Raw genomic sequence first — 12,669 nt, 5'->3', positions numbered from 1 at the left:
CTGCGTGTGTGTATTCAGCAATCATCTTTATTCCTGTCCAGGGCTGACCTTTTGCTACAAAGGCCATCATTCAGGGTCTGCCATACATCTTAATCCTGGGCCTTATATTTCAAGGGACTCCAGCTGTGATTCTAGGCCTCTGAGCCTGGTGTTTTGTGGCCGACCTGTTTTCATTTGTTTGATGGTTGTATGTTCAAGAAATTATCTTATTATCTTGTTCTTAGGAAACAGGAAGCCAGTTTTCAACTTACATCTGTCTCTTTTTGCAATCTCATAAATAAATCAAAATTGTATTTATTATGAATGTGTTTCCTATCATCTATACTAATAAAAGGCAAAGCCCTCACTGACTGACTGACTCACTCACTCACTCACTGACTCATCACTAATTCTCCAACTTCCCGTGTAGGTAGAAAGCTGAAATTTGGAAGACTTATTCCTTACAGGTTACTTACAAAAGTTAGGCAGGTTTCATTTCAAAATTCTATGTGTAACGGTCATAACTCGAACCTACTTATGTACATATATACGTCCACAGCCTGCAGCTCGGTCATTATGTGAGGCGGAGTTGCGTCCCCCATCACAACGCATCCCACGTAATTGACTGCCTGCCCATATAAGGCCGTCCATCAGCAGCAATCCAAGCTGTGATAAAACAGTAAAAAGGAGGCGTGTCAGACGTTGTGGTACATTTTCTGATGCAGCAAGACGGAAACAACTTTGTGACGCTGCCGGCAAACACTCGCAGAAAAATCCACAAGTTAATAGAGACACTGCCGCTAAATACTCGCAGGCAAATCCACAAGTTCATAGAGATGCTGCCGCTAAATACTCGCAGGCTAATCCACAAGTTAATACCGGGAATGCCTGTTAAACATCTTAGATTCACGAGTAGCGATTTGGATGTTGAGATGTCTATCGAGGTGATTACCATCGATCAAAGAACTGTCACTTACCGAGTGGTTTCCAAGCCCAGAGATGGCGCCTGCCTTTCCATTCTCTTTGTTACATATTGCACGGCCATATCAGGCTCACTCTTGATATCCATTGTGTCTTATGTATTGAATGACTGGGACAGGTTCAAGGTGTGGACTGATGACGGTACAGGAGATAATTAGACTACACAGGAGCACTAGAAGAGTGAAATGCTTAAGCCCTTCACCTATGGTTCTGCATGTAAGTTGATGGCTGCTGCTGAATTGTTCAGTTGTCGCTTTCAAGTGTACCTAAACGGCCAAATATTTTACACCTTTGGACAACCGCCAATGCCTCTTAAACATCTTAGATTGACAGGTGACGATTTCAGTAGTGGACACTTTGATGTTTATGAATGTTTCAACTCTCAAAAGCTGGATGTAAAGTTATCGATGAAACCGGTTGTATGCTTACAACGCTTGACAGATGCCCAATGTCACTGCAAGTCCTGCAAATACTAACGTTATTGAAACAAACCATGAAACTCAAACCAATTATGACAGCAGCAATCCAAGCTGTGAGAAAACAGTAAAAAGGAGGTGTGTCAGACGTCGTGGTACATTTTCTCATGCAGCTAGACGAAAATAACTTTGTGACGCTACCGCCAAATACTTGCAGAAAAATCCACAAGTTAATAGACACACTGTCGCTAAATACTCGCAGGTGATTCCACAACTTAATACCGGGAATGCCTGTTAAACATCTTAGATTCACGAGTACTGATTTGGCTAGTGAACACTTCGATAAATGAAACCTGTTATCTTTACAACGGTTGACAAACACTGAATTTAACTTGAACACAACACGTCCTTCAAATACGAACCTGATTAAAAGAAATAATGATAATCATATCCTTGATGACAGCAACATTCATAAACAGTGACAAAACAATTACATTGACAATCATGTTACGTTATTTTAAAAATCTTTCCTTTTCTTTTTTTATGACTTCTTCAACACACTACTTCTCCACTGCGAAGCGCGGGTATTTTGCTAGTCTATATCATATGGTCGAAGTGATGGCAATAAAGAGGAAGTATTTGATTGATATTTAAATAAACCAATGAGGCGCTTTGACATGTTTTTAAACTACTTTCTGTATGCATCCTTTTGTCACTCCTACTGCTGATTGGCTCTTTTAAAAAAGACCAAAAATGAAAAGTGCCGTCTGACACCAGATGAGCATAAACTGAGTACTGAGGAGCGACTCCTGAATTGTGATATGCAAGTATAACAGAACAAGTGCGCTTCTATTCAAGAATATAACTGCAGAAAAAACAAACACTTTAGGGTGCAACATCGACAACCCTTTGATACGACCGCTTCGGTAGCGCTACGGTAACAACTGTTGACTGGTAATCAAAACTTCACAGGTTTGACCCCGGATTATTCTGTTTTGAGAAGTGAGTTGCTCTTATTTTTACTATTTTAGAATAAAAACATACATTTGATTTCAGTCTGTAACAGCCAGTGTAATATTGATACTTGTAAAGGTTAGCTTTGTTTCAGTCGTGTTCATGCTCCCCTCGATATCTGACACTGCTGTTTTCACACAAAGACATCCTATAACAGAGGTGAACGCAGATGATGACGAGGGTTCTACATCGGAGAAAGAATGCCTGTCACATTTTTGCCATCGCTGTACTTTGTATATGTACACGGGAAGCTCTGCAGTCTACTTGTGACTTTATGCTGTAGGAAGATAAGTAAATAAAGTGCGACGGTGGGTGTTTGTGATACCAGGCTGCTTGCTGCTTATCAACACATTCACAGGACAAAAGACAACGGAGTGGTGCGAAGGGATTTAAGGTGGGACGGATTTACGAGTTTTTTCGTAGGCTTTTGTAATTCCAGTGTTAAAATAAACTCTGCAACAAGAACACAGGCACACAGTTACAGGCTCATTAAGAGCAACTTTTATATGACATTTGAAGAACTACAAACACACACAGAGTAAGTGACCAAGTAGTATGCTGAACAGTTGGACTTTACTGATCTTTAAACCTCAACCTGATTTTATTTCACAGAATCTCAATAAAAAACATTGGTGGTGGTGAATGGCCTGTTGTTATCACAATTATTCCAATGTTGTAATGTTCTTCATTTTACATACTGCAGCACTATTAATGGCTCTTACAACCACAAGGTGCTTTATAAACCAAAAATATGATTACTGTTAAATAATAAATGCAGAAATGGAACAACAGAATATAAAACAGAGTAAATACACAAAAATGAGCAGCAATGACAGATACCACAAGAAGCTTTAATGTAATTCTGGCAGATTTTATATAAAAGGATCTGTAGAAATCCATAACAGCAACACTATAAAACAAGAAACAAGAGGACAAAGGATCAAGACCACCACAGTGACTACGAGAAGCAGTCCAAACACTCAGTCATCTCATCTCATGGACTTGCACTCATATTTCTCACCGAGGTCACTTAGTCTCCCCTCTAGAGAGAGAACTGCCTGAATGACTTTTCATTAGTTGAATAGTGGGTGTGGCCAATTCAAATAGATGTAGGAATTAACTCAAATGTGACCTTTAACCCTGGATTACCCTCACCATTTCAAACACTGCAGGTGTCCTCCTGTTACACGTTTTAATTGTGAACAACAAAACAGACATTATAATAAGTGTGAGCTTATCAGAAAAAAATGATTGTTGGAAATTGTATTCTTAATCCAAATGGCTTTCTCTCCCTCGATACGTCACTCATTTTCTGTTTCTTTTACCTTCAGTCGTGGGCACTCAGCCCTCCATTTCCATCAGCACTACAGAAGACAAGCAGACCAGACTGGAGTGCAGCTCTGAGAAGTGGAGCTCTCGACCTGAAGTCACCTGGAGAGACATGAACGGCGTAGATGTGACGTCACAGTCTATCTTAACAGTACAACGGGACGATGAGGGTCTCCTCAGGGTCAGCAGCGTCATCCCCATCGAGTGGGAGTTCAACGTGTTCTCCTGTCTGATGAGAAGTAATACAACCAGACCAGCCCATCAGTCCAAAATGGGGGTCTATGGTGAGTACTCAGAGGTCCCAGACTCATCATGTCACTGACATTAGAGTGACTGTGACTTTAACAGAGACCGTCATCTCATCTGCTTTAGTATAAGTCCTTCATGAATGCTCCACACGTTTGTTGTATCTTATGTTAAAATACAAAGAGTAGAAGGTCAGTTAGGCTTAACTTGGTATAAAAACTGAAAACCTATCAGGAAACTGAGAAAACATGAAAAAAATAAATGTATTTAGAGAATAATTTGAGAAAAGCTGAAAATCAAATCGCACCAAATTAAATGATTAGCAATGATGATAACATCACACTGTACATGAGGGTGGACATCACTGGGTGGGCTTGTAATGGCAATGGGAAGAAAGTTCAATAAGTGAAGGGAAGGAGCCAATGGAGATTACAGTGAGAAATGGAGGACACACTGCAGTATGATGGTGTGTGACAGGTGTGAGTAGTGAACTACTAGGGGGCAGTAACTTCATCATGTGACACTGTGGCTTAAAGTGAATGCACAGTCGCTCGTAGCCCTTTATATGTGTCACATTAGTATCAGGAGTTCAAAGCTCTGAGAGTCCCAGGAGGTCACTGGTGTTTTTAGAAAGATGTCACAAAGAGTTGTTATTGGCCAAAAGGAGTAAAAGTGTCCTGTGCTATTTATGAAGAGATGAGAGGGGGAATCACTGCTACCTCTAATTAGGGAGCAGTAGGAGTCTGACGTTTGTGATTCACCTCTCTGAACTCCTCACTCCTTAATTTCTATCACAAGTTTATTTTTTATTCTTATGTCCTGTTGAGATTCCTGACTTGATCACCACGAGGTGGCACAAATGACAATACTGTCCATGTACGGTATATAGAGTGTGTGTGTGTGTGTGGGTGTGTGTGTGTGTGTGTATTATGTAGTTTGTAAAGTCTGTGATTTGTTCACTGAGTCTACACTCAATGAAGAGCACAAATGGAAATGATTTGAACTGCAAACTCATTTCAGAGTCAATCTTTACACTGTGATTGTTACTTTTCTATACTCTTTGTCATTTCAGAAAACATTTTGTTTTGCTTTTTACCTCAAATGTTTAAACATAAAAAATAAGGAGACTACAGTGTCAGGCATGTTTGATGTGTCATTCTAACTCGCCAATTTCTGGTTCGCTGAACTTTAGAAGGAGGTTGTTCACCTGCATTATAGGAAAGAATTGGAGGAACTCACCCAGGTGTGCACTAGGATGACAGTGTTCACCTCTAAGGTAGTGTGAGACCCCAGACCACAGAGACAGATACAGGTGGGTCACGGTCGACGAAGGCACAAGATGAAGAGTGCACATTCATGAGGAGCATCAACCTCAGAGCTGGAGGTGTCCAACCATTTTCAGTACATTGTAAAGCTGGACAGGAGCTCTGACCCCTCTAAGGTGATAGGCAGGACTAAGGAAGCCCACCAGCTCAACTCAAAACCAATCACTACAAAAAGGATGAATTTGTAGGAGGAGGTCAACTGTTACGGAGAGTGGAACACACATTTGCTCCACTGACAGGAATCTTGTGAAAATCTTGCATGGCATGTTGCCTTCAAATTGCACTGCTGAGGGACATCCTTGGGCATGTGGAAGAGCTTCAGGCCATAGGTGTGGGAGGACAAAGTCATATTTGTCCAATTGGGAACAAAGGATACAGAAAATGGCAGGCGGCTGCTAACTGTGTAAAATATGAAAAATGTACATGTGTCAAATGTAAATGTAAATTTGTTAAGTTCTTGCACAAGGTCAGGCAAGACTAAGGTGATCTGAGGGTTTAACATCAAATCTTGGTTTCTGGCCTTTTGAAACATCTGGTATATGTGCCACAGGATGGGTTACTGGTAAACTGAAGACACAGAAAAGTATTGGGAAGTCTACTCTTTATAATTTAGCTCTTTCTGCTGTCTATTGCATATTTTGAATTGTCCTGTAACCCCATCATTGAATGGATAATGACAGTTTATTTGGTGGAGGGCTGCATGGCGATGGTCTGGTGATTATCACTTTATTCTCTCAGCTCCTCTTCTTTGCCCAGTTGGATCTCTGCATAGCTGTGTCCTGCATGGCCACCCTGGCCTCAAATTGTTTTGGTGACCATGTTTAATTCACTGGGCTGAGAGAAATTCGTTTGAGAGGTATGCATCATATGTGGGTTTGAGTAGTTTTATATAAACTTCCAATGTTTTTTATTTTGACTATTATTTCTTCAAATGAAAAACGTGAAAAAAAATATTAATCACAAAAGCCATGTGGTGCCTTTATATTCCATTTGTATTTGCCACAGAAATCTCTAACCATCATAAATGTAAAAAATAATTATCACATGGATATGAACACATTTGTAATAAAGAAAGAGCCACATTAACTTGTCCAGTGGCTGTGTGATACCATGATCAGGTGATTTCCACTCAAGAGTGACTGACAGGTCTTTTCTCCAATCACTGTTCTTGTTTGGTTGCATGTTACCTTTTAAGTTCAGTCCTCACCAATTTTCTGCACTCCTCATATTTGGCTCCTCTTTTAATTTTCTACCTCTTGCACCCCAAGGCCACCATACATGGCATTCTGGTTCACAAGTGGGCAGCATTAGGTGTACTGAAGCCTAACTGGGCATGTGGTCATCACCAGTCAGTGTGTAACATTATCTTTGGGCTGTCCTCCATGACAATTTGGTTTTTATTAAAGATTTTACCAATCCTGGTGTCTTCGAAGCTCATAACCTCTCGTTTCACAGTCCTCTGACACTCCATTTGTGTTCTGATTGGCGTTTTTTGTCACATTTTTCCATTTTACAGCGCCCAGGTATCGGCCATTAAACTCAATAATCCTGAATGCCTTCTCTCTGCTTTCAGGACTCACACTTCCCCTCTTGTTGTGTTTTTCACACTCATAGACATTTTTTCTTCTCTTCTTTTTTCAGTTTTCTCCCCAAACGTCTCTGGCTGGTCGGTGGTTTTCTGGTTATTGATGGCTCTTTGTGTCACAGCAACTGTGCTGCTCATATTGAAATGGCGAAGAATGAGAGGTGAGTCCAGAAACTGCTAAATAAAGATGACCCCATTGGTTCATTATGCTCATTTTTACAATATTCCTCCGTTTGTTCTTTCTAGATAAAAAAGCAACATACAAGACCAAAGGTAAGGACACGTCAGATGAAATCCTTGATCTTCTGGGATGTGTGAGAGCTCAGGTGGTGTAAAGCAGGATGCGTCTGACGAATGTGTGACATTACATGACTGAATTGTTAAATGACTTTGAATGGAGACTCCATTTGGACCACAGCCGACACAAGAGATCAGGGTTCAAGGCTGCTGGGGGGGCGCAGGATTTGACTAAACACAGAAATCAAGGTGTTAATATCCGACAAAAGTGGGCTTATGTGGGGGCTGCCATGTTTGTGTAATTTATTTAGGTGACAAAAATAAGACTGAAAATAAGCAAATGACACTAAATGAGGGCAGTCACAAGAATCTCTGCAATTCGACTGGAACAGAATTTAAAGATGAGGCAGGTATGTGGAAAATGACATTTAACTTAATTTACTCTTACAAACTGTAAAAGAGAAATCAGACACAAGCATAAAGGTTTGGGGTTTCCGGCCCCGTATACTGAAAAATAATCCACAATATGAATTATCACGGTCAAAAAGTACATGGAAACAATCAGTATAGACTTTTGACCGTCCAAAGGTGGCGTCGAGGGAGTATTTATGTAGGAGGGGCCGGAAGTGGAGGAATGCTGGGTAGGAGCCGTGGTGGAAGATGGGATTGATGACGTCAAGGTTAGTTGACAGAGGAAGGGCGGAAGTAGCGTACTGCGGGAAGCTGTAGGAGGTAGGCTCATGGTGGCAGTGCGTCTTTTCTTCTGTAAGAAACAAAGAGACAAAGGTTAGTACCCGCCACTCCCTACTGGCATATGTCTTCCCGATCGTATTAAGGTCCGTCTGCGGCCCACTACTCGCGCGTGCGTGACAACACACAAACATAAGATAATAAAAGCAACATTTAAAATACCACACAGCATATCCATACACACAGGTCAAACTCCTGCAGGCCTAAAACCTACGGAACCAGAAGAAATGAACAGAATATTCACAGTGAGCCGTTTATCTTCTTACTATTGTAGCTGATACAGGAGGGAGGCTGAGCTGAACAACTTTTTAATAATCCAGGCATATATAAAAAGTTTAATACTGGATTATTATCATAAAGGACAACATCATCAAAGTGTCATAAATTATAATATAAAATCCTCACAAATGACGGAGCTGCAGTTCCAGAGAGGAGTGTTGGTGTTTCATTAATTCCTGTTTAGGGTAACAACAGGTGGAGTGTTAATGGTGAATGAGTCCTCATAAAACTGATTCGTTAACATCAAATCCACGGCCAACAGCAGCTGCTGATATTCATTTCACGAGGATCTAAATTTTTCATTACACAGGTGTGAGGTTTATCTAACACCTTTATTTTCTCACTAAGCCACATCACTGACTGTGCATTTGCTTAAAACCCAAAGGACATGAACTACGCTTTTCATGGATGATTGCAACACAAAACCTGATTTTTTAAGCAAAACAATGAAAATATGCAACAGATGCATGGGGAGCTCTTTTCTCTGTAACAGAAGGGTGAACAAGACAGGTGTTGTATCCAATTCAGTCTCCTGTCCATCACAAATGTCAATCAAACCTTAAAAAATGTAACATCTCATGAGCAGGGCTTACCCAGAAAGCTGTACCAAAGCACACCCTTCTCTATGGATCAGTGAAAGGTCCAAGCGCCATTCCCTTAAACAAACTTATTAATGCTTTTCTCTCTACTGTGCATAGCCATGAAGACCGCATTTCAGTCAAACTTTATAACAAAGTAAAAGCTAAATTGCTGGAGAATTTGAGAAATGCAAAATTCATCCCTTTAACTACCAATAGGTGGACCTCCAGTGCAACAGAGAGCTTCATGACAATCACACACAGTACATCACCGACTGCTCTCCAGACACACACTTCCTATGAAAGCCTCACAAGTGACCACTTGTCAGAAATACTACAGGAAGCTGTAGTGAAGTGGAGAATTGAACCACTAAATGCCACCATTCCTGTGAAATGCCAAGAAAACTGTGAATGTAGTCGAAGCTGCTGATAGATATAATAATAAATAATATAAAAACAGATAATACATGATATACACACAAACTTTAGTCTAAACATATTCCAGAATGACAAAAAGCAAGAAAATTAAAAAGAAAAAGAAAAGTTCTGACTTAGCAGTCCCAGTGACAGTGAGGCCTTATGCAGGCATATTGCTGTTGGCATTTCTTGATACACGTCTGCTGAATGATTTGTTGTCTGAAAGTCCTCATTGTTGGTGTGTCACAGAGAGGATGTGAGGCATTGTTCATAATGGCACTCAGTTAGTCTTCATTCTCTACTCTTTTACTACCTTCAGGGGGTCCAGAGTGTGTCCCGTAACTGTGACTGCCTTCTTAATCAGTTATTTAATTTGGTGGTCATCTCTTGTAGTGATGTTACCAGCCCAGCACACCACACTGGCCATTACAGCAATAGAAGATGTGAAGGATGTCACTTCCAACATTAAAGGAGTGCAGTATCCTGAGGAAAAATAGCCTTCTCTGCCCTTTCTTCAATAGCTTCTCTGTGTTCTGAGACCAATCCAACCTGTCATTAATGTGGACCCCAAAGTACTAGGAGTGGACCACCTCTACATCCACTGCTTGGGTAGTGACCGGACACAGAGGCTCTCTGGTGTGGTGAAAGTCAATAAGCAGTTCCTTGGTTTTGCTGATGTTAAGATGCAGACAATTCTCAAAGGTCTCCCCCTGACTCCTTTCCTCTGTCTCATTCCCTTTATCAATACACCCCATAAGTGCAGAATCATTTGAGAATTTCTGCAAGTGACCTGACCTGCTGTTATATTTCTAGTCTGAGGTGTTCAGAGTGACAACAAAATAAGAATCTCCTGTTCTTTGTGGTGCTCCAGTGTTGCTCACACAGTCATGAGTCTCACAAACTGCAGTCTGCCTGACATATAGTCCATCATTAGGACACCACAGGCTCATCTACCTGCTTATATCTCATCCCTTAAAAGGGATGGCTGGATGGTATTTAAGGTGCTGGAGAAATAAAAAAACAGAATCCTCACAGTGCTGCCTGATTTGTCCAGGTAAGAATAAACCTTCTGGAGCAGACAAATAATCGCATCCTCCACTCCAGTCTTTATCTGATTGGCAAACTGCAGTCCAGGACCAGCCTCTCAGAGGTCTTTAAGATGTGAGACGTCAGTGTCACTGCTCTCTAGTCATTAGGTGAAGTTACACCTATCTTTGAATAATGTAGGAGGTTTTTCACAGCTGTGCCACTTTGTGGAACCTTAGTGACAAACTGACAAACAGTGACAGCTCTGTTTAGCACTGAGTAGCTCATTCAATGATGATGTGAATGAAACACACAATCCTGGCACCCATGAAGCAGAGTCAGCACTGCACTTGAGCCACGTATGAAATCTCTGACCTTTCCAGCAAAATCCATCCCAGGTCAGAGGGTTTTCTGCAGTGTACGTGGCATTGTAGCAGGACAGACAGCAAACCTCTCATCTGAGAAGGTGGACATGATGAAGTTCTTGAAGAAGAACAACCTCAAACTTAATGTAAGCATTTCCACAAAGTGTGTGTTTAACTGAAGACACCAACCACAGTTTGTTGCTGATTGGGTTTTTATTTTGTAATTTATTTTTGTTTACTTACACCGGTCCTTATTCATGTTTACATAGTTAATGTATGTGAAGTTAAGTTCATCTACCATGTTATTTAGTGTTCTTCTCTTTAGTGTTTCAAAATGTTGGTGATTTAATAAAATACGGAAACCCAAGGTATGAACTGAACTGTGGCTACTCGATATGTAACTTGGACTCTTATGAAGCCGTAGTGTGTTTGCATGTCATGTACAATTTTGCTCCAAGTTGAACTTCCTACTACAATTTTTTCCTTTATGCAAATTAGACATTTTGTTAAAATAAAAACGTACCCAACTTTCCACGTCTCACTCCCATATCAATCCCAGACTCCATACTGGTTAGTCTTGTTAAAGACTCAGATAGCATTTCAATAATATATAAAAAAAGATTTTAAAGACTCCAACCTTCAAAGATCCTAGGAAATGGTGGGAATGGGACCTTTCAAATAGCATTTCCAAAACTGAATGGAACTCAGCCATCCAGAGCACCCACTTCAGTTCAAGGTCTTTCATTGATCTCATTTAAAATTGTCTAAAGTGTACTGAGGAACAGAACCTACCTGTGAGCGCTGCCATCTACAGCAGCTCCAGCTCCACTTGGCCATTTGTCCATTAGCAGTGATAGTTGTTGTACTCCTGGATGGCATCAAAGTGAATGAGAAAAAATTGATTGTGACAGTCGACACCACACCATTAGAACAAATACTGGGAGAATCCCAGCCCACCTGCCATAACTCAGCGGGTAAGCGACGTTCTCTGTTACTTCAAAGTAGAAAAAAAATCTAATTATTGTGTAGAGGATATGGGGGCCAAATTGTTTTCAAAACCTAACAGGAATTCATTCAAGTTCTTTTTGAGTAAACCAGCTGGCCTGTGATTAACTCTTTAATGTCATTAATGGTTTTACCATTTCTTAAAAAACAAAACAAACAGAGTTTTTTTTCCTTTGTACCCGAGTCTCTCTTCTCCTTCGTTTTCTTTGGTTTGGGTTGTAACTCATTTTGTGTTGTTTTTTTGTTTTCTATTTGATGTTTGCTATTTAATTCAAAGTAAATGTTCTATATGGTATGCTATTATTTGTTTGATTAGTAGAATGTGAGTGTAATGTCCTGTTTTTTTAAAGTAAAATATATAAAAAATGAAATGCAGATAACCACAGATGAGAAGACCACAGCACAACAAGTAATGCTGCTCTGGTGGACCTGCACCTTTAAATCGAATATAAAGGCAGAGGGTGGCCCTGCAGCGGTGGTCCTAAATAAAGGAAAGGTAGAGAGTAACTAAATATATAAATATATGAAGAAAAATACATATATACTAAACAAGTGATGTATAAATATTAAGAACACAACATGCTAGGAGACCAAAAGATAAAATACAAAATGAAATTCAAGAACCACAAAACTGTGAAACAGAAGAAAGCACACCTGGACGAGGGATGAGCTCCTCCTTAATTGTTAACAGATAAACAGAACACGTGAGTAGAGTGAAATATGACAACGTTACAGTCAGTGAATTGAAGGGAGCAGAAAAAAGATTGAAATGGAGCCGAGTTATCTTTAAATTTCAATATATATTAGAAATTACAAGCTGCTTAACCCGAACGTTTTAGCCAGAATTTATGTGTATTGAACACTGATGAAGACATTCTTTTCATTTTGCTTTTTAATAGTTTCCTCATTTAGAATATTCTGCTTGTTTAAATCCCTGTTCTTTTTAAAGTCACATTTCCATCCAACCCTCTGTGTCATCCGGGGATCACATTGGCAGTGCGGTGTTAGCATTCCTGGGCTGTTGGCGGTGGGCACCACTGGGGTTTTATTTTTGTAAATATGCTTCATTATTAGCTTCATTTTGTTTTGTTTCCTTTAATTCTAATAAAAATATGATACAGAAAAAGTTACATTTAA

General features: G+C 40.1%; 1 protein-coding gene across 2 annotated transcripts in view; it reads left to right on the top strand.

Moving 5' to 3' along the window:
- LOC120521629 (NACHT, LRR and PYD domains-containing protein 3-like) overlaps window positions 1–12,669 on the top strand; it is a 99,052-nt gene that overhangs the window by 26,440 nt on the left and 59,943 nt on the right. For both annotated transcript variants that reach the window (XM_039743121.1, XM_039743120.1), the window contains exons 4-6: window positions 3,722–4,003; window positions 6,932–7,036; window positions 7,122–7,148. In XM_039743121.1, the coding sequence (XP_039599055.1) occupies window positions 3,722–4,003; window positions 6,932–7,036; window positions 7,122–7,148 (414 nt within the window). The remainder of the gene's footprint in view (window positions 1–3,721; window positions 4,004–6,931; window positions 7,037–7,121; window positions 7,149–12,669) is intronic.

Source organism: Polypterus senegalus, unplaced genomic scaffold (genome assembly GCF_016835505.1).
Source record: "Polypterus senegalus isolate Bchr_013 unplaced genomic scaffold, ASM1683550v1 scaffold_22, whole genome shotgun sequence".
In the NCBI taxonomy this organism is placed as follows: domain Eukaryota; kingdom Metazoa; phylum Chordata; class Cladistia; order Polypteriformes; family Polypteridae; genus Polypterus; species Polypterus senegalus.
This window is presented reverse-complemented; position numbering and strand designations above follow the sequence as displayed.